Below are 22,268 nucleotides of genomic sequence, written 5' to 3'. Positions count from 1 at the left end.
GCCGACTCTGCAGATGCGCTCGATCCAAAACCCTCTCCTGGCAACACCGGGGTTGGGGAGCGCTGCCCTGGCCCCGTGGAGGACCCCACTCCAATTTGTAAACAGAAACATAAATAAAACGGGGGAAGCTGGGAAAGAGAAGGACCAGGACCCCAAACCATCGTGCTGGGGAGCTTCAACAGAAGAACGACCCACAGGGTCAGGGGAACGGGCTGGAGCCAGCCCCTCGGGGCTGCAGGCAACAGTGCCTTGATACCAAGGGGGGTGCAGGTCACCTGTCTCCTCGACCCCACACCCGACGCTGCTCCGGGTTGGGGAGAGGGAGGCGGGGGGGGGGGGGGGGGGGGGGGGGGGGGCGGAGGCGGGGGGGCGGGGCGTAAAGTGCGGCGTTTCCTGAAGTGGAGAGCAGGGTGGAGGTCGAGGGCGGGCGCGGCCGACGTCGAGGTATATGGCTCTGTGCCCCACGGGGTTTGGCACCGAGTAGCAGCCACCCACAACCCCCGGGCTGGGGCAGCCCATGACCCCACCAGGGGCAGGGAGATGGAGCCAAGCGGAGTGCTGAGGGCGCCCGGGCGGAGGCTGCTGGTGGGGGCAGCACCCTGCCCCATCTCCCCACCTCCCCGAGGGAGCAGGGACACCGTCCTCACCTCTGCTGGCTACACGGGGCCGGGCCCTCCACCTCTGGCCACCCACCGGGTACTGCGCCTGGACAGCACGGCAGTGGGGCCGGGCACCGAGGGCGCCAGGCTGTGTGTGAGGGCAGGGCAGGCCCGGCCGCCGCGCGCCATGTCCTTGCTGCGTTCTGGAGCAGAGGAGGCGCTACCCGAGGCCCACGAGGAGGGGAAGGGTCGGGAAGACTGGCGGAGGCAGGCCCCGCGGCGGCCGCACGTCCAGTCCGGGCCACGCACGCCCGCCTGCGGCCAGGGATCAACAGGTCATCACGTTACAGCTGCAGGGGAGAGACCGAGAAAGGGTCAGTGCGGTCCCACGGACGGCACAGCCTGGGTGCCGTAGGCTGAAACCGTGGCTCCCGACCTCGCCCCCCCAGCAGACCATGTTTTCACTAGTGCTGGTGGACAAGCTCCCCGGAGGCAGCACTGTCCTGGGCGCCTGGGGAGGGCCGGTGGTGGGGACAGGGGTGGGAGGAGCCTGGCACTGGCCCCACTTGTACCTTTTTGGGTTTTGAACCATATGAATGTATTACCTAGTCAAGAAAATAAATAAGCCAAATTAAAAGTAGAAAATAAAAGTAAAGGGACCAACCGAGGGCGCTGCATGTGGCCAAGCCGTCCTCGGGGCACAGCCCTCCCTCTCCACAGAGCAGCCCGAGGCTGAGGGGACCCACGGCGGGGGCCCAGGGCGGGGCCGCACTCACTGTGACAGGGGCTCCGAGTGCAGCCCGGGGCCTGGGCACGCCGGGCGGGCGGCCAGGAAGGGGGTCACGTCCCCGATGCCGATGAGTCCAAGCTCGGTGACAGACAAGGCCACCTGGGCGGGAGCGACGACCTCCTCGGCCTCTCCGCTCACACCCACGCGGCTGGCGATGAGGGGCAGCTCCTCGGGGAGGGCCCCAGGCAGGGCCAAGTCCACAGCCAGTCTCGGGCTGCTGCCGGGCTCCGGGGGTGCCGTGGCCGGGGGGTAGAAGGCCGGCTCCACCAGGCCTGGGGGCCGCCTGGGCAGGGGCGCGGCTGGGGGCACATCCAGCTGCTGGAACGGACAAGGCCCCGGATCCGAGGGCAGGAGGCTGTCGGAACTCTCCCCGGGCTCACCGACGCTGCTGGCCACGCTGGCCACACTGAGCAGCTCTGCGAGGAGAACACAGCTGAGGCTGGACCCTCAGAGCACCCACGCCGGCTCCCCGGGGACCCAGCCGTCCCAACTGAAGCGTGCCCAGCTAAAATCACACTCATGCCTTCAGGCTGCCACCGGCACCGGGCTCCGACCCGACCTCTACGGGTCCGGCCAAGCCTGCGGACCCTCCACACGGAGGTGCCATCACCAGGCATCACACACACACAGAAGAAACAGTGCACCTAGGCTAACGGCCCCGAACTGGGAGGGTATCGTGACCAGAACACAGCAAGTTCAAAGAAATTCAAACAAAACAGAGTAAGAGAAGCTTGAAGGCAAAACGCACGTGAATGTGAGACGTCAGACGCTTCTGCACACACGTGCGATACGCAAAGCCAGAAGTAGGCGGGTGCGGCCCCCTTTAAGCAAACCACTGAACTGACGAGATTCTGGCACAATCGAAACCCCAGCATGCGGCAGACTCAGAGCTGCGGTCCTCAGGCTTACCTCCATGCTCATGGGCACAAACTCCAGTGCCGAGCCGGCCCTATGTTGCTCCTGTGTGGCCCTGAACCCAGATGCCAGGGAGCCTCTGACACCCCCGTGCCCTCCCACGTGGCACCCAGGGCCACAGGTCACATGTAGTAAGTACCCTGCCGCACAACAAGCCAGCAAGTCCCCGTGGCCACTCACGTACGACACCGCATGGACCACTCTCTGGGGTAGAGCCCAGGGGCCCAGATGAGGGTACCAAGGAGAAGAGGACACCCCCATGGGCAGGGACCTGCCCCACATTCTCACCTGTGTGCATCCGTGCCAAGGGGTCCTGCTCAGAGCCCAGGCCGTCAGCTGCAGGGGGCAGGGGTGGCGAGGAGCGGGGGCGGCCAGTGCCATCAGGGTCACTGCTGTCCAGGTCCTGCTCTGCATCCCTGTGGGGAGAGCGCGATGTGAAGGAAAGACACCTGCCCGGGACGCCCACCCTCCCCACCCTCCCCACCCCAGGGCCCTGGGAGCCCGCCGCACGCACGTGGCTCCCGACGGGCCGTATTTCCTCCGGCCCAGCCGCGTCTGCTGGGAGAAGTAGTCGTAGCGCTCCGACTTCTTCCACAGGTAGTAGTACTCCACACACTCCCCCACAGACCGTGTGCGCACCTGCGGGACAGGAGATGCGTCACCTCCAGACAAGTGGGGATGGTCCCAGCACCACCACGCTTGGTCAAATCAAGACTCTGCCTACAGCCCCCGCCACCGGCTTCAACCCGCCCGAGGCACATCCCCTCACCTAAAGCAGGACGGCACCTGTCTGAGACCCCCCCCACCTACCGGCATGGACCTGGCACCCTATCCTTCACTTCAGGCCCACGTGTCCGGTATCCACCCTCCTTGCCCCCGACCACAAGGTCCCGGAGACAGCGGCATCACCCCGCCCCTCACAGGCAGCAGACGGGGAGAGACAACCCCTGGTGCAGACCCCGGGACAGCCACCCTGCCCAGAGGGGACAGCGTGTGAGCCCACGCTTCGCACTGACAGTCTGCGGGAGAGCTGCTCACAAGGGCGAACAAGCCGTCAGAGGACACACTATGCTTTTGGGAACCCAACTCAAGATCATACTTACACGACACAGAAAACCAAAAAAACTCCTCATGTGTAAAGTACCCTGGAAAAGGGGCCACAAACACGTGCCCAGCGTGTAGCCGGACCCCACAGGCCAAACCTCTTAGGGCAGAAGATAAATCACGGAGACCCAATGACCACCACAGGGAACACACTCGGTGACTCTGTGACAGTGTCGCACGCCACAGAGGGTGACCACACCCATCGTGCTGCCTGCCGACACCGGGAGCCATCCAGCCCGACCCCGCACACCTGGTGCAGGTCTGACACGAACGGGACCTGTGTGCCAACCCCACTTCAATCAGAAGAAACTCGTAGAAATCTAATGATTCGGGGCATCTTCCCACTTTGGAGGTTCTCCCCCCACCACCCAGCCGGCAACGGCACTGGAGTCCCCGCACTGTTTGCCAGAATGAGGGACAGGACGCTGGGGCCCAGGGAGGGCCTGCAGCGCAGGAGGAACAAGGCCCACATATGATCTATCTGCTCAGTGAGCCCCCTCAGCACACGTGTCCTGCCAGGAGTCCAGTCCTCTGTGGTCTCCCCGGGGCTGGCTCCAGCAGAGCCTGACATGCATGGACAGGGAGGCCACAGCCATCACCAGGGTGGGTGGGCACAAAGGAAACAAAGGCACTGTGCCAATGACACAGAAGTGGCCAGGGCCGTGGCGGAAACAGCGCGCAGGGAACCACGTCAGGCCACGAGGCAGAGAGCCAACGCCGCGCTGGGCCCAGACTGCTGAGCATGGTCTGACCCCACAGCAGACCCCAACCAGCAGGCCCCTCCATCACCCCCAAGCTCCTGGGAGAAGCCACTGAGGCCCACACGTGAGCCCGCTTTCTGCCAGGGCCTTCCCGACTCCCTACACTGCCGGGAGCTGTGAGAAGGAGCCCGGGCGACGGACCCCAGGACAGGATGACAGAATGAGAGGAGAGGTGTGGTGGGGGAGCCCCAGGGAGAGGGAAAGAGAGAAAGTGAGACAGAGCCACAGGAACACACCAGGCACACGTCCCATACCGCACAGCTGAGGGGCCAGGGCTCTGGGCATCATGCACGGAGCCACAGGCAAACGGCTTCACCATGGGACGTGCAGATGCCAACGGTGACCCAGGTCTAGGGTGAGGCAGGAGAACCTGCGGTCAGCAGCGCCCCCTGTCATCAGTCTGCAGCAGATGGCAGAAGGACCATGTCCTTTGAGGAAATCGGGAGATCGGGGGCTGCGAGTAGGGTCACAGTTAAGGGGTCAGCCCTGCGGCATGGGCCCTAGGCCCTGCGCCGAGGAGATGGCAAAGCCAGGCCAAAGGACCTCAAACAGAAAAGACTACTGACATTCACCCCCAAAGCAGTGTCTGGAGCCTTCGTTTTGGGGACGGGAAGATGGCCCAGCAGGCATCAGCAGAGACCAGAACAAGAATCCAGGGGCATGGGGAGAGTAGAGGTGGGCACTGGGGCTCAGCCACGGCTCTGGGGAGCCTGCCCTGAGGCCGGCAAGGTGAGCTGCACCCACTGTGGGGGGTGACGGGTGCCTGGTCTCCTGAACCCCTCCCAGCCCCAAAGCGCCCCTGGGAGATGTGGCGGGAGGAGGGTGGGCAATGTCCTCACCTTGTTGGCCTGGATCAGGTGGAAGTTCTTCCCGTGCACTCGGAAGCCGTGCTCGAAGTTCCTGCACTCCTCCTCGCTCCAAGCACAGAACCCATCTGCAAGCAGAGGCAGGGCACCGTGGCGTCAGCGGCAGCCGGGACGCGGTACAGCGAAGGGCAGGGAGGGCCGCGGCCACACGCTCACCTCGGATCACCTTCACGTTGAACCGCAATCTCCGCAGGGCCTCCTCTGCGTTGAAATTGCATTTCACCAGCTCATAGAGCGCCTGGGGAGAAGCCACAGACTTCCTGCCTGTTCACCTCACCCCACCCACCCCACCCACCCCAGAAAAACAGCTAGAGGTGTTCACACCACCCTGTGGGGCAGGGACACCAGGGGGCAGTCACAGCACCCTCTGGGGACAGGGATGTCACAGGGTGGTCACACCACAGGGGCGGGGATGGGGGCGTTCAAGCCAATCTTAGTTAGGGACGGGGATATCGAGAAGGTTCACACCACTGTCAGGCTGGGGCAATGGGAGGGTTCACACCACTCTTGAGGTGAGGACATCACGGGGGTTCACAACAGCTTCAGGGGTAAGGACGTCGGGAGGGTTCACACAAGTCCCAGAGTGGGGATATCGGGTTAGGGTTCACACCACTGTCAGGCGGGGATGCCAAGAGGGTTCACACCAGTCTCAGTGAGGAAACGTTGGGAGGGTTCACAAGACTCTCAGGTGAGGACATCAAGAGGGTTCACACCACTCTCAGGTGTGGAGATGTCAGGAGGGTTCACACCATTCCCAGGGGCAAGGATGTCGAGAGGGTTCACACCACTATTGGGCTGGGACATCAGGAGGGTTCACACCACTCTCGGGGGCGGCAACGTCGGGAGGGTTCACACCAGTCTCAGGGGTGGGGACACTGGGGTGCTCATACCATCATTTCCACCATAATGAGGATTTCTCATTTGCATTTGCCACCATCACATGACCACACTGGGCAGGACCTTCATGGCAGTCCTCCCCACCGCCCTCCTGGGGTGGCCCTGCCATTCCCCGTGCCCCTTCATGCCTGACCCCCTCCCCTCCTGCCCCTGCACGGTCCCCGCAGACACGTGAGCCGTTGCCCTTCAACCTGGGACGCTCTGGCGCTGCGCACCTGGGTGACAGCCCCACCTGCTCACTGTCCTTCACAGCTTCTCCCTCTGGAAGCTGCGACCCCGCCATCTCGTGCCACCTCCGTTTCACCGCCCGGTACAGGAACTCCTCCACCTCCCTCTCAGGAAGGACGTTGGGGTCCCAGAGAAGCTGGTCATCATTCTCATAGACTGTGGACAGGGAGGGCTGGGGTCACGTCACGGGTACGACTGGGGCTCTCCCGCTCCCCCCGGGACAGTTGTGTCAGAAGCGCCCGCCAGGGCACCCCCGGGGGCCCCGCCTGGTTCCCACGTGGCAGAGAAGGATGACACCCGGACCACCGATGACGGCACTTCGTGCCCAGGTAGCATCGTCCGCTCCTGAACCCAGGGCTGGTTTAGGATCTGAAAGCCCATCAACACGAGGGTGAAGGAGAAGAAAACAACCAGCCCCAGAGCACAGAGAAGCACTCGAACCGTCCACTGCCAACAGAAGGAACCGTCCTCGTCCAATAAAGGGCGCCCCGAGCAGCCTACAGCCAAGGACGTACTATGTGGGACACAGACACGTCCCCCAAGTCTGGGAACAAGACAATGCAGTCTCTCCTCTCTTCTCACTCCGTCCGGGAGGTGTCACCAGCACGACACGGCCAGGAAAGGAGATCAAAGACGGGAAGACTGCAAAGAAACGACATAAAGCCATCGTTCACAAGTCACACAGTCACATACATGTGAAAACACAAAAGGACCTACGGAGTACCGACGTGGAAAAGCGAGATCAGCAAATCCACCGTGCGCAAGACCAACCGAAACAAACCGCATCTCTACGAAGAGAAACCGACCGACGCGACATCTTTCCGAGGATCGATCGCACCAGCACAGACGAGCCATGAGGCGCGTGCAGGCCTGCGGCAGAAACACCCCCGCCAGTTTCAGGAGGGGAACGGCACGCGGGATCTGCAGGGGTCGACGGCGTCCCCATAAGGACGACCCACAAGTAACCTCGGGGTTCGGCACAGCCCTCATCGAAATCGAGCCACCGACAAGCTCACGAGCGGCTTGTATGGACGCAGGACCAGGCCCGAGGCTGGAGGACAGACATCGTCTCCAACGCCACTCACGATGACGAAGACAGCGCGGGGACAGCCAGGTCCCACGAGAGACCAGCGGGCAGAAGCCCAACATACGCACGTGCGACGGGCCACTCAGCAGGGGCCGGAGCAAAGCACAGGCTGGAGGCCTCCTGACCTGCGCCCCAACCACACACTCGACGTGCAAGCGAAGCCGCTGCTTCCCGCGCAGCAGGGAAGGTGGCGGCAACGGTCTCTGCGAGGACGCCCTCGCGGCCCACACACACGGCACGGCCGGAGCAAACGCTAACGATCAGACAGCGGTGCCCACAGCCCATGGCGGCCTAGCGTCCAGAACGCCAGAGGGACACACACAGATCGGGAGGAGAAAGGCGATTCCACTTAAAACTGCAGAAAGAGCCTCGAGCAGGGGCCCGATCAGACGTCTGCAGCAGCTGGTCAACCTAGTCCCAGAGACTCGCCAGTTAAAGCCACGAGTCTCCCTTCCTCAGCTACAGACCCCACAGCGCGTGTGGGACGTGCACCCACAGGGCCACAACTCGCATCACCCATCCCAGAAGGAGCACGGACCGCTCGAGCCGCACAGAAACACCCGTGCGACCAACCACCAGCACAACAGACACTCCAGGACACAGCACGCCATGGTAAGACCCATGTGCCACACGGATGGATTTAACCTCTGCTGGGGGGGCAGAGGGACACCTCGGGACCAAGGGCCGGCCATTCCCTGGAAGAGGCAGAGGCCCGGAGGCTGGGGCTCCAGAAGGAGGTTTGCACGTGCTCAGGACTCTCTGAGGAAGGAGCTAGGAAGTGTGCACGGCTGCCCTTTTCTGGGGGAGGATGTCACGCGTCCTCAATTCACAGAGACTCACCCTACGGTTCCACGACCCAGCTGACCGGCCCCGTCCTGCCTCCCCCCACCACCGCTTACGGCCCAGCAAGCACGTGCCACCAAGACCACGTCCCAGCTTCCAGCCCAGGGCCTCCACGTCTCTGCTGAGAGGCCTTGTCTCCTCCATCTGCCCCCTCACTGCCAGTCTCAGTGGCTGAATCATCCTGGGAGACTCCTGAGCCCGGGGTGCCGGCCCCAACCCGCAGGGCCTGTGGGGCCAGAAGACAAGACTCGGCTCAACAGCCAGGTGACCTCACTCCCCATCTCTTCACCTGTAAGCAAACACGGCAGCGCCTATCTCAAAGGACAACAGGCCTCGCTCCACGTTCCAGCGGGGACATCAGGATGGGGATGCAAGCCCCCTAAGGACAGCACACGGCAGGGGGACACCCATCTCTGAAGGACACCTGGGACAAGGCCCAGACATGGCAAGACCCGAGCGGGGAAAGGTGAGCATGCCCGCAGAGGCGAGGACAGGGGCTCGGGCAGGATGGGGTGGACGGAGCCGGGGGCAAGGGGAGCCGAGGACAGGGGACTAGGGTGCTGGCTGCACTTGATGGCAGGACCACACAGCTGAGCTGAGGAACAGGGAGCAGGGAGGGGACGCCGCCAGGTCCTCCCGCCCCTCAGATTCCCTCCAAGGATTGGGAAATGCTCCAGGAGGCAGGCAGCCAGTCCCTTCCTGGCTAATGGGGCTCTCGTGTCTCCTCCTCCCCGTCTCCCACAACCACCAGGCCCCACTTACACTTCTCACCATGGCGGTCCAACTGCAGGCTGCTGAGCTCGGCTTGGAACTGAGGCCCAACCATGATCTCCTACGAAGGCAAAGGCCCGAGAGAGTCTGGGCTGATGGGGGCCCCAGGGTAGCCACCAGAGCCCAGGGTTCCTCTGTGCCATCTGCCCACAGACCAGTCCTGGGGTCCTGAGCATGAGAGGCAGAGGAGAGCATGGGTGGGTGTGACAGTGTCTATCTGGTATGGCCAGTCTCAGGACAAGGGAGGGTGAGGCCTGAGGACCCCAGTTTGCTGAGGTCCAGCCCAAAGGCTGCAAGACAGGAGCTCAGGCCGCAGCACAGGGCCACAGCTGCTGCGGAAGTCCCCAGTCCCCGGCCCAGCTCAGGGGTCAGAGCCACTCACCTTCTTACATTTGTTGGCAGGAAGGGGGTCCTCCTCCGTGTCGGACGACGTGGGGGATCCACGCTCTTCGTCTGCACTGGCCAGGAAGCAGGCTTCCAGGAGAGGAGAGCAGCTGAGCTGTGCCCGTGGCCCTGGCTGGCCCACCCCGGCTAGCGGGCCCTGGGGCATCTCCCTACCTCCCCCCCAGCTCTCCGTTCCCCGACCCCTGCACTGTGCCCTTCCGAGACGGAGCATGGCCCACCCCTGGCCAGAGAGGACTGTGCAACGGGCACGGGACTGGGGACCCAGGAGGCCTGCCCTGTGGCGGTGGCCACCCCGCCGGGTCCTGAACCACGGCACCTTCCACGGCCAGCCACGCAGGCGGCGCCGGCGGCCAGGGCCAAGGGGAGGGCGGTCTCCAGGCACTGCCCTGGATCCAACAGACTTGCAGTTTCAGGAACCAACCTGCCCCCTCCTCAGGTCAGCCACCGCCCCTACGGCTCCGCTCACAGGTCGTGGGGAAGGCTGCAAGCCCCGGGGAGCTGCGACAGGTCAGGGCGCCCTCAGGGTCCAAAGCGTCTGGGCACACATGCCCCGCTCAGGCCCCTCCCGCCTGCAGCCCCGGCCCTGCCTGGCCAAGGGCAGGGCAGAGAGACACCTACATCCACTCTGGCTGGGAAAAAGGTCGGAGGCCTCATGGGAGGTCACAGACGGGGTCAGGTCATCAGCTGATGACTGTGTCTCTTCCTCTTCTTCCCCCGAAAGCAAATCCTTCGCTATCTGTTCCTTTTAACAAGAAAGCAGAAAACCTGTTTGTGGTTTGTTTCCACAGTCTCAAGAAAACAGTCACAGCAAGTAATGGCGCAAACACGGTGACCGACACCACAGGCCCACTCCGGACACCCGTGTGCCTGGGCCATCCTTCCCCTCTGCCGACAGAGGGGCCGGGCACCAGGCGCCAGCGAGGGGCCCCTGCGAGCCTTGCGGGCTGGGAACGAGAGTCCCAGCTCTCCCCACGGAGCAGGTGGTCTTCCCCTCCGGTGATGAAGCCCGCCCCACTGTCCCCTGCCCTGTTGGGACCCGGAGAGCAGAGCCGCCCCCTCCTCCTCCTCGCTGGTCTCCACGCCTCCCCCCAGCCCCAGCCCAAGGCCACTCTGACCTGTCCTCCCAGCTCTGCCCCCGTCCGCTCACCTTATCCAGAGTCATGTCTGGGAGGTTGGCGGCGGTGTCGCTGCCCTCGCTCTCCCGCTCTGAGACGGGGTCTGAGGCCTCGTAGCCGTAGAGGGCGAGCAGCTCATCCAGGGGCATGTCACTGCTCTGCAGGGGTCAGGGCTGTGTCAGGAGGGGCTGCTCAAGGTCACAGCAGCCACCCCCAGCCGGACTCCGGTCCTGCATCCAGAGACCCCCCGCACCGTGGAGAAGCAGGGACCAGACTGCTCCCCAAGAGCCCTGCTCTGTGCCCCCGGTCCCCAGCCTCAAAGGGCGGGTCCAGGGCAGGCCTCCCCACTCCACAGGGTCCAGCCCAGGCTTCACCCCAGTACAGAGGCGGCCTCAACGTCTGCAAAGCCAGCATGACGTGGGACGTCACTCCGTCAGAAGGGAAACATGACCGATGTCCTGACCAACGGGAAAGGAACAGCTGGTAAAACCCCGCAGCCACGTCGGGTTAAAAGAAGCCCTCAGTATAAGCAGGGAGTGGTGCGGCCACACCGACACAACAGAGACGCGGCGGGCCGCCCCCCTAGCACCCCCAGCCCAGCTGAATGACGAGGAGGGCTGCGGCCCACCACAGGGCACGGACATGGGTGAGGCTCCGGGGACCCACGAAGCCCACTGGGAAGGAGGACGGGCATGACCGTCACCTTCCTCTCCTGAGCTGGCGCCGTCCAGCCGCACTGTGTCCTCCCCCGCGGGACCCCGTCAGTCCCCCGACATCCTCACCCCTCCCACCTTCACAGGACCCCACTGACAGGGACGTTCCTGACGCCTCCTGCTCTCTGTGCTTCTGCTGGGGGAGAATGGGGGCCCAGGGATCCTGGCGGGCGCCTGGGACCCTTCCGCAGCAACGCTCCGGGGACCAGACGGCATTATTCCAGTTCTCCAGCTTGTGCGCCGGCTGACGGAGCAAGTCCCGGGGCACAGCACCCCACAGTCCAGGTGGGCGTCCCCCTCCCAGGGGCCCTGGGCCTTGCTCCGGATCTCACTCATGCGCTCCACGGACGCCATTCTCCTTTCCCACGTGAGTAAAGGGGGCACTCGGGGGTGCCAGCCACAGCCCAGAGGGCCCAAGGGTTCCCGGGGCAGCGGCCCCGCTCTCGCAGGACACAGGGGCTGGAAGGGGGCGATGCGGGGGCAACGGGCCTCCTATCTGGCCCCACACAGGCGTCTCCTCCAGACGACCACCTGTGCCTGCTGTAACAGCAAAACTCAGGCTTTTGAGTAAAAAACTTGAATTTTGGAAAATCTGGATCTGACACCAGGAGCCTGGTAAACCGGCAGTATCGTTTAAGCTGATACCGAACGGCAGTGTTTCTGCCTTTATTTTGGAAATTATATTCTTTCTTAATCAGGTTTTGGTTTTTTTAATTTAAATTCAACTTCGTTAACACAGAGTATAGCCTTGGTTTCGGGGTGGAATCCAGATTCCGTCAGCCGCACGGGACACCCAGCGCCCGCGCCCCACCCGCCCTGCCCCCGCCGGCAGCCCTGCTCGTCTCCTGGAGTCGGCGCCTCTCATGGTTTGCCTCCGCTTTCATCTTTCTTTTTCCTCCCTTCCCTGTGTTCATCCGTTTTGCTTCTTAAGTTCCACATGTGAGTGACGCATTTATCTTTTTCTGATTTTAATCAGTTTTTTAAAATTCTATCTGAAGAAAACCTAGGAGATATACTTAATCCGTGGCTAGTTTTAGTTTTTGGTGAATTTTGAGACGTTTTAAATTCATTTTAAACTTTTTAAATTGTTTTTTTTCCCGAAGAGAAGACTTCTGTCTTTGGTTATAGGACGAGTGGCACCAAGCGATACTTGGCTCCAGACTCGGATGACCCCGTGATCATGCTAATAAAAAGCCCCCAGCCCTGGGATCCTTTTGGTGAAATCAGTGCTGACATCGCCATGAACTGAGAAGTCACGTGCTAAGCCACTAACCCCAATGTGACTGTATCTGGAGACAGACCTTCGCAGGAAGAATTAGTGCCATCGGATGTGAGGATGGGCCTCTGATCCAGCAGGGTCGGTCCTTGAAGAGACCCCGGACAGCGTGCCATGCTCACTCTCGGCCACGTGAGGACACAGAGGGAAGGCAGCCTCGTGTAAGCCACGAAGAGGGCCCGCACCAGAAACAGCCCTGCCGGACGTGAGCGCGGATTGCTGGCCTCCACAGCTACGTGGTTTAAAGGCCCCCATCCACGGTACTAACGAGTGGTGTCCTAGACTTTGTAGCGTGAGCTTACGTTTGCAAGAAGGGCAGGCTGGAGAGCCCGTAGGGGCAGACCTCTCCCCATGCAGGAGGTAACAGGATCACACGGGGGAAGAGCCACCCCAAGGTCACCACCACTGGGTTCTAATGCAAGCACATCCAGAAAGCTCACAGGACACGGTTGCAGAAAGCACTCTGCAACCACCGCACCACTTACTGGACGTGGACCCACCTTGTGTGAGAAGGTGGGTGACTATCTCCCCTCATCTAGGAAGGGCCAGATTCACACCTCAACCAAAAGGACAACAGATGAACGCGTCTGCCTTAAAGACAGCAGCCGGGGTCTCACACCTGCTTCTGCATTTACAGAAATAGAAAGCTGTTCCACTCCTCTCCCCAACCTGTTTTGGGGTTTTCTTTTTTTAAAGATTTATTTATTTATTCCATTTTCAGTACTTTTTAAATTTAAATTCACTTTAGTTAACACACAGTGCATTTCAGTTTCAGAGGCCGAGTTTAACAACTCCTCAGCTGCATATAACGCCCACTGCCCGCCACATCATGGGCCTCCTTGGTGCCGGTCACTGGGCTAACCCATTCCCCCACCCCTCGGTTCATTTCCTCGAGTTAGAGTCGCTCATGGTTTGCCTCCCTCTCTGATTTTTATTTTATCCTCTCTTCCCCTATGAAACTGTTTTGTTTCTTGAACTCCACACAAGTGAGACCACATGATAACCATCTTTCTCTGACTGACTTATTTCGCCTGCATGATACCCTCTAGTTCCATCCACGTCGTCGCAAATGGCAAGATTTGGGGGGTTTTGATGGCTGCGTAGTGGTCCACTGTATCTGTGGGCCACATCTCCTTTACCCGTTCATCTGCTCAACACCATCTCAGCTCTCTCCATAGTTTGGCTGTTGTGCACGTCGCTGCTATGAACACTCAGGTGCACGGCCCCTTCGGATCACTACATTTGAATCTTTGGGGTAAATACCCCGTAGTGCGATTGCCGGGTCCTCTATTTTTAACTTCTTGAGGAACTTCCACGCTGTTTTCCAGAGTGGCCGCACCAGCTTGCATTCCCACCAACACTGGAGGAGGCTCCCCTTTCTCCGCATCCTGGCCAGCATCTGTCGTTTCCTGACTGGTTAATTTTAGCCACTCTGACCGGTGTGAGGTGGGATCTCATCGTGCTTTTGATTTGTATTTCCCTGATGCCGAGTGATGTGGAGCACTTTTTCATGTGTCTGTTGGCCATCGGATGTCTTCTTTGCAGAAGTGTCTGTTCATGTCCTCTGCCCATTTCTTGATTGGATTATTTGTTCTTTGGGTGTTGAGTTTGGTAAGTTCTTTTTAGATTTTGGATACTAGCCCTTTATGTGATAAAACATTTGCAAATATCCTCTCCCATTCTGTTGGGGTTTTTTTGGTTTTGTCCACTGTTTCCTTTGCTGTGCAAAAGCTTTCGATCTTGATGAAGTTCCAATAGTTCATTTACTCCAGAGAGAGATAACAGAGAGTGAGAACACAAGGGAGAGGGGGAGAGGGAGAGAGAGAATCCCAAGCAGACTCCCCGTTGCATGCAAAGCCCGACATGGGACTCGATCCCACCACGAGATCAGGACCTGAGTTGAAACCAAGAGTCAGACACTCAAAATCGACCACACCACCCAGGCAACCCCAACCTGTTTTTATTTTAGAAAAGTTATTTTTTACTTTTTAAAGATTTATTTATTTATTTCAGAGAGAGAGAAAAAGAGAAAGCAGGAGGAAGGGCAGAAACAGAGGGAGAAGCAGGCTCCCTGCTAAGCAGGGAGCCCGATGTGGGGCTTGATCCCAGGACCCTGAGATCAGGACCCGAGCCGAAACCGAGACTCAGAAACGTCACCAACCACATCGCCCAATCATCCCGATTTCTTTTTTCATTTTCATAAACATCTGATATTTCTATTAACACTACATTTACTGTATAACCTTTACGAAGCTCTTTGAAATCCTCAAGAATTTTTAAGAACATAAAGAGGATTCTGAGGCCAAAAAAGAACAGTGGGTTTAATGCCTAGAGCCCTAAAGCCCCAGGGGCACGACCGGGTCTGGCCTGACCCCCCATGACCTCAGCTCCCAGCACAGCGCCTCGTGCTTCCCAGACAGACACACAGGCAGTGAGATCTGAACAACCGGGGGACTAGTTCCACCAAAAGCAGCAACGGGGTCTGGCCCAGGAAGCCCCACCCACACAAGGGCAGAGGGACCCGCTCAGCCGAGTACCTGGGCGATGAAGTCCTTCTCCAGCTCCCCCTCAGGCTTCTCTGGGTCTCCCGCAGCCGGCTCGCACGGCTCCTGGAGGCCGTAGTTCTGGGACAGGATCTCCACGAGGTTGAACTGATGGTCCGCAGAGCCCATGGACACCACTGCAAGGAGACGGCACCGGCGTGAGCTGCTCGCCCCACGTGCCCCAACCATCGCACAGGCCAGGGGACGGCCGGGGAGTGGACACGCCAGTGGCCAGGCTGTCACCAGGGTCAAGCCCCACAGCCTGTGGCCATGTGCACTCGTGTGCTCACGCATACACAGGGGAAGGGCTGTGTGTGCGTGAGGTGCGTGTGCATGGCTGCCCGTGTGCGTGCTGCACACTGGTCAGCACCACGCAGTCATGAGGGAGGGAGAGCAGGGCCGCGGAGGGAAGAGCACGGCCGGCTGACCGCACACACACAGGCGGGACGTGTGGGGAGCCTCTCGGTCTCCATCACCACAGACCCCTATGGCAGTGTGGGGAGGAGCCCACAGACCAGGCAGAGACGAGTTCCGGGGCAGCGAGGCCCAAACCGCAGAAGGCCCTGGCTCCCCGTGGGGCGGGGCCTCCAGCTCTGGGACCACCGACACACCCGCGCACCACCGCAGGGGCAGCAGGGTGCGGGGGACACACAGAAGGCCCGACAAGCGCCCATCCTCCCTCCTGCTCAGCAGAGCCACAGCCACAAGCCGCGGCACGGGCCAATGGGTGGCAGACGTGACCAGATTATTGGTTTTCCCAAAAGAACCAGGACGTGCTCATCTCTCTCTCCATTCTGGTCTTCGGTAAGTCACAGTTAAGGAAAACAAAGACAAATGGGAGTAGCAAGGGCTCTGTCCCACCCAGGCCAGGGAGCCGTGAAGGCCAAGGCTGGCCTCCTCCCTCCACCCGGGGCCACACACGGGAGGAGGAGTAGCTGCCAGGGGCCAGCTTGGGGGGCGGGGGGTGCAGAGCGCCCAGGAAGAGTGCCCACCCAGCACCAAAACCCCATCTTCCTGCCTAGGCTAAGGTAAGTGCCCGCCAGGCCAGCAGGCCACCCCAGGACGGAGGCCCTCTGGTCCTCTCCTAGGCTGTCCTGCCGCCACCAGAGGACGAGGGGAGAGTCCCAGCCTCTCGGCTCACACCCGTCCTTGGACTCTGGGAGCCAGCACACTGTGTCCGGCTCTGCCCAGCTGGGCGAGATGCAGTCTCTCACACCCACAGAGGCCCTGGTGGCCCTGGGCAGGGGAGGGGAAGGGCAAGGAGGGTACCTGCTGCTGTCTGCAGGCTGGGCTCCCCGGGGCACAGGCTGTGAGCGAGGCAGGAGGCCACACCGGGGCTCTGCCTTTCCAGTGAGGAGGCCTGCGGAGGAAGAGAAGCAAAGTTGGACACCTGGGAGCACGTACAGCGCAGAGCCCCACGGCCCGGGCAGCCCCAGGAAGAGGCCTCAGCAGGGAGAGCCCCCCTTGGCTTCCATGCAGAAACTGACGAACAGATCCCAAACTTCATAGGAAAAGTCAAGGGACCCAGATAAGCCAAAACAATCTTGAGGTAGAACAGCTCCTGGTTTGAAAGTACAACAAAGCTACAGAGATCAGAACAGCGTGGTGCTGACATGAAGCTGGACAGACGAATCAAAAGGACAGACTTGAGAACCCAGAAACAAACCCACCGTCTCACTTCCGACTGAATCTCGACAAGGGGACAGAACGGCTCCGTGGAGAACAGTCTGTGTGACACATGGTGCTGGGACGACAGGAGGGCCACCACGTGCTTGCTCGCACTGCACACAAGTGAGCTCAGAATGGACCCAAGACCTTCAGGGTGAGAGCTAAAACCACGGAGCTCTTAGAGGAAAACACAGGAATAACCCTGTCTCCCTGGACACACACCACGGTTTCTCAGAGCACCAAAAGCACAGGCAATGAGAGGAAAAGCACATCAACAGAGTTTCCACCGGACAGGACATCAACGAGGAGGCGAGAAGACAGCCCTCAGAGGCAGTCAGGGTCCGCGGATCACGGAAAGGGACCCACTATGACTCACGAATGGAAAGGCAAAATGGGGAAAAGATCCAAACTTCCCCAGAGACACACTCGGTGGCCCATGAGCACAAGGAGAAGGGCTCCTCGGAAGGAAGCCAAGCAAAGGAGGGCACGCAAGGCGGGCAGGCGCTCGGCGGCCCCACAGAAGGCCAGCACGGTGACGGACCACCCGGCACATCCACCACTCGCCGGACACGAGGGGTCAGCCCAGCACACGGGTCACTCAGAAACGAAGTCAACCAAGCAAAGACAGACCCAGGATGGGGTCTGTGTTGGCCTGGCCCACTTCAAGGCAGGCGTAGGTCCCCGAGTGGGTGCCCCCCCTCCCGCCCCCAAACCAGGTAGGGAGCAGCTCAGCACCGAGCTCACCTGCACAGACACATCTGACTGACCAGCCTGGCCTTCCACCAGCTCCCGCGTATCCGGCTTCCCATGACCTGGGGCCCAGACAGACTCCGAGTCCTTCTGCGTCATGACACTCGGTCCACGGGGGCTGCGCTTCTGTAGAGATGGCCACAGGAGCCCGAGCCCTGCCCACCCCCGGGTGACGCCCTGTGCTGCTCCTGCAGGACGTGTGCTACGTGCGTCCCTCAACTGCGCTTACTTCTCTCTCGATCGTCTGCCCCTTGTCAGTCTAACTCCACCCGGAAACCAAGGAGGGGAGGGATGTCCAAGGGAGAAGGAACACACAGGTCCACTAAAGGTCTCATGTGGACTTCCACGGTGGGACCTTCACAAGAGCCAGAGATGGAAAGGACACAAATGTCCACTAGCTGAGGAAGACAAGCAGAACCATGAGTGTCCCCAGCCGCCACGAGAAGCGAGGCCCCCATGCACTGCTCTAGGGATGGACCCCGAGCCCACAGTGCTCAGGGAGGGAACCAGACACAGGAGGCGACATGGAGTGTGAGTCCACGCATGCGACACGTCCAGACCAGGCTCGTCCACGGACAGGAAGGTGGCTCACGGGGGCCAGGGATTGGGGGGGAGGGGGATGGCTGATGGGATGGGGCTGCTCTGGGGATATTCCATGTTCCAAAGGTGACCGCTGATGGTCACACAGCTCCAAATGTGCTGAAAAACCACTGAACTCTGCACACAAGAACGAGAGAACCGTACGAATAAACCTCAGCTAAGCTACCTGTACACACGCGCGCACACGTACGTGCACACGGACACGCACACAGGCATGCACACACGCATGTGCACACGTGCACGAGATCTGAATAATGAAGTCAAGTTAAGGACATGCAGAAAGCTTTCTCAGGAGGCCCTCACTGGATCCTCGAGAGAACCTCCAGCCCTTGTGTGATCCTTCTCCTCCCAGGAGAAATGAGGAGCCACAGCTCAGAGAGATCAGGTCGCTAATCCAGCTCACACGGCACAGAAGCCGCGTCCCTCAGGCGCTGACTCAGAGACCCTCTGCAGACGCGCCGCTGCACAGACAACGGCACAGCCCGCAGCGGGGAGGCAGAGCCCAGGCACCGGCGGGCAAGCAGGGCCGGCAGAGGCCGATGAGGACCGCGCTACAAAGGCAAGGACCACGAGGCCGGGAGGGAATGATCCCCCGCTTCCCTGGGGGTGAGGAGTGTGAGCACGTGTTTGCGTGCGTGTGCGTGCACGCGTACCTGCGTGTGCGCGTCCGTGTGTGCGCGTGCGTGTGCGTGGGTGTATGCATGTGCGCGTATGTATGTGTGCGTGTGCACATATGTACGTGTGCGTGTGCGCACGTGTGTGTGTACATGTGTGTGCACGCGTGTGTGCGCATGTGTGTGCGTGTGCACAACCTCTGCCAGGAGCACACGCAGCTCGGAGCTCTGAGCAGGCAGGTCCTGGGAAGCGCAGCCCCAGGGTGGCTGAGCCCGTGGCGGGGTGTGGAGCTGGGACCCGGCAGGAGGGGCTGGAAACAGGCATGGAGTGGAGCACAGGGGTCTGCTGCAGGCGGCCTCGTCTCCCAGGGAATGGGGGGGGCTGTCATCAGTCCACACAGTGTGCACCCACGGGGCCAGCACCCTACGTGTCCTTTGAAATCACCCAGGCCCTCTCTAACCCTCCAGAATGCTGAGCCGCAGCCTTCCTGGGCTCCCTCTCCCACCTCAGCCAGGGCGGGCTTTCTGTCTCTAGCCACCAGAGCTCTAACAGGGGACACCGAGCGAGGGCAGAGTCTGGACGGCCTGTTGTCCAGGGGGAGCTGCCCCTGCTCCCATGCTGGCCCCACCCGCAGGAGGACCTCAGGTGTGGAAGTCTGCGGTCCCCGGTAGAGGACGTGGCCCTTATCTGACACAGAGGCTCAAGCAGAGAAACAGCTGGGAGTGACAGGAAGAGCAGCAGCAGGGATGCTCCGTCCCTACGACGGGGGCCCGTTCCCAGGGGCAGGGGTGGGGGGGCTGCTCGGAGCACCCCGTGGCCTCAGATCTCCAGGTTCGTTCCCAGATGACTCGAGGTTCCTCGACATTCGCCAAGGAACACTGACTTCATGATTCTCTTCCCTCCCCTGCCCCAACATCTGATCTCTAGACATAAGCCCACCCTCAACAGTGGGATTCCCAGGCCCTCTACGGCCTTTGTTCAGAGCACTGTGGATGTTTCCAGCAGGGCCAAAGCCACCCGCTTTGCTAAAATGGAAGAAAAAACAGGACGGGGAGCGGGCTAAAGGAATTTCAGGTTAGAAAAAAAAAAAGTAAGGGAGGAAGGAGAAAAGGAACAGTAGAGATGGGGCCCCAGAGGAGCGGGGAACCCAGGTCTCCCCAAGGACAAGCGAGCTCTTCAGCCCTGTCTCGTGGGGCCCCGACGGCTCCGATGCGGAGGCCAGCCACCAGGAGACTGGAATGCAGGGCCTTTCTTCCGGCAGCGTCCAGCTCCTCCCACTGCCCTTCCCGGCATAACCCACAGCGACGCCATGGCGGCCCCACGTGCTCTCCTCCCACTGGGACCCGGGCATGCCTCCCCCTTCCAGAAGCAGAGTCCTGGGCCCCCTCCCTGGAGACCCAGATGGGCCAGGGACTTGGGGCAGGGGCTCCCTGTGACTTAAAATGCAGCTCAGTCTCCATCGGGTATCGTCTGGGACAGTCACCAGCCGCCACGCTGTGAGGAAGCCCAAGCCACACAGAGAGGCCATGGGGAGGGGTCCCAGCCACATGTGAGCAGGGACGCTTCCTTCCCCGGGGCCGGCTCCAGCCCCAGCCAGCAACTGAGGGCCACGGCGGCCACGGCACGAGGGGCCTGAGTGAGGCCAATCACTGTTCTGACGCCACGAGTCTGACAGCGATACACGACAGCTAAGAGGAAGAGCCCCACAGTCCACGGAACACCTACGCCGGGCCAGGTGAGGAGACAGGCCCTGGGTGCCCTGCGGTCCATGGGGAAACAGGTTCTGCCTGTCCCCACCCGCGCGAGTCACCAGTCTCAGCAGAACACAGAGAGCAAACAAGCAGGAGCAGGCACCGCACGGAGACGAGACAGAGGAGTCCCTCCGAGGCGGAGACGGACAGGAACCCAAGAGCGGCGGCGGGGGAGATGGCAGGGACCGCATCACTGAGCCGAGGGTCCCGGGGAGGACGAAAGAAAGCCCTGCAGGATTTTAAGTCCAAGACCAAGACAGGCCTTTCAGACACTCAACTGGAACCGTGAGGCAGACAACACGCGGCTCTCCCGCCTTCCCACGTGGCGCTGATGGCGACTCCAGCAATGAGAAAAGTCGGCGCGTGCTGGCAGCTTACAAACCATCGTCCTCACTGGTGAGAGACCACTCGTTACCAGTGACTCTCTAAGGATCAGACACTCGGCCAAGATATCAGGAGAACGCCTGCCTCCAGGACACTCCCATTTCCCATTTCAGAGATGGGGGCACTAAAGCTGTGGACACTGAGTCACCTGCCCAAGGTCACAAAACATGGGAGGCTCCGGCACCACCACAGGCGTCCTGGGCAGAGGCTGACTGTGGCTCATCACTTCAGACATCTCCACACCTGCCGACCTTTTAGTGACCAGCCTCTCAGGCCCTTTAGGACAGGCACTGCGGGACCTGCGCTCACAGCCAGAGCCCCGGGCCTCGCAAAGAGCCAGGCACACGTGGAGCTCACACACGGACCTTCTCCTGGGAAACCAACACAAACTCACTCTACGGGGCACCAGCGCACTCAGTCAACAGGTGGGAAAGGGACACCCTGGGCAGCGGGCTGGCTCTGCAGGTTTCAGGGGCCTTGCCCCCTGCAAGGCAGAGTCAAGACCCACAACCCCGGCTCAGCCGGGCAAGCGTGCTGCCCACACGCCCCTGCACCCCTGAGCCAGGAGCGCCCACACACCCACCTGGCTTCTGCCTCTGATCTCCCAGGTCAGCCACCACCCCCAGGAGGCCTCCATTTCCCTAAACGCCCCCTAAGGAAGGAGAACTGTCTAAGGACCCTTTGCAACCAGCCACCCAGCACAACTGGCTGCTGAGATCTAGCCCTGCACCCAGACACCCACACCCTCTTCGGTGCAAATGCAGGACCTGCTGCTGCCCCTCACGCGTGCCGGAGAACGGCCATTCCCAACGTGTTGTGCTAAACCCTAACCCCACACACAGCTCCGGAACCATGCAGAACACGCCCCCCGCCTGCTGTGCCTGTCTGGGGGGAACCCTGTCCTCTCCGGCCTCAGGGGCCCCGCCCGTTTCGGCAGGACCCCATGCGGAGTCTGTGGGCCCTAACTTGGCGAGCCCAGACTGAAACGCCACGTCCTAAGAGTCCCGGTGCCTGGGCCCTGGCAGGTGCACCGTCCCCAATCCCCGCCGGGGCCCTACGGAGGTGAGAGCGGTCCGCCCTGTCTCATCCAACAAAGTCGGAAGAGAAAACCGGGGAGAGCAAGCCCACCCCGGAGTGAAAGTTTTCCGTCCGGGTCTGACGTGACGCGCAGCCGCCCGGACGGTCCCGGCGAGCCCGACGGCGCGTCGCAGTCCCCAGCCCCACGCGCCCGCAGACCAGGCACCCTCCGGCCCCCAGGGTCTCGGGTGAGGGGTCTCGGGCCTGCTCCCCGGGCCCAGGGGGGCTCCGAGCAGCAAGGCCGGCCGGCCGCCCCGAGGAAGCCCCCACGCCCCGGCCGCTGCGCTCAGGGCTCTGTCCGCCCCGAGTCTGCACCGCGGGGACTCGCGAGCGGGGTCCCGGCGGGTTAGCGCGGCGCCCACACCCCGCGCCCCAGGAGCGCACTCCGCGAAGTTGGCGGGAGCACGGGGACGGCCGCGCCGCGCGCCGGGGGCGGGGGTCCAGGGCCGGGGCCCCCGGGAGCCGCCGGGGCGGCGAGGCGCGCGCCCCAGCCCGCCCCCGCCCCGCCCC

General features: G+C 61.6%; 1 protein-coding gene across 5 annotated transcripts; it reads right to left on the bottom strand.

The window, feature by feature from the left end:
- Positions 1-354: 354 nt before the first annotated feature.
- On the bottom strand, positions 355-18,131 carry LOC111161703 (MIER family member 2). 5 transcript variants are annotated; one of them, XM_022525543.1, is made up of 14 exons: positions 17,326-18,131; positions 16,183-16,273; positions 14,908-15,050; positions 10,414-10,539; positions 9,885-10,008; positions 9,244-9,335; positions 8,853-8,922; positions 6,165-6,316; positions 5,192-5,273; positions 5,009-5,103; positions 2,819-2,943; positions 2,593-2,720; positions 1,376-1,805; positions 355-949 (listed from the first exon to the last, which is right to left on the bottom strand). In XM_022525543.1, exons 1-14 carry the CDS (start codon positions 17,428-17,430, stop codon positions 928-930), a joined length of 1,785 nt encoding a protein of 594 aa, XP_022381251.1. In that variant the 5' UTR covers positions 17,431-18,131; the 3' UTR covers positions 355-927. The 5 variants fall into 5 exon arrangements, with proteins under 5 accessions (XP_022381251.1, XP_022381248.1, XP_022381247.1 ...); XM_022525540.1 differs by lacking the exon at positions 17,326-18,131 and adding an exon at positions 16,584-16,680; XM_022525539.1 differs by lacking the exon at positions 17,326-18,131 and adding an exon at positions 1,172-1,204 and having other exon boundaries at positions 16,183-16,314.
- Between the last annotated feature and the right edge of the window lie 4,137 nt (positions 18,132-22,268).

The sequence above is a fragment of the Enhydra lutris genome, unplaced genomic scaffold (assembly GCF_002288905.1).
Source record: "Enhydra lutris kenyoni isolate GAN:26980312 unplaced genomic scaffold, ASM228890v2 scaffoldscaffold86, whole genome shotgun sequence".
Lineage (NCBI taxonomy): Eukaryota > Metazoa > Chordata > Mammalia > Carnivora > Mustelidae > Enhydra > Enhydra lutris.
This window is presented reverse-complemented; position numbering and strand designations above follow the sequence as displayed.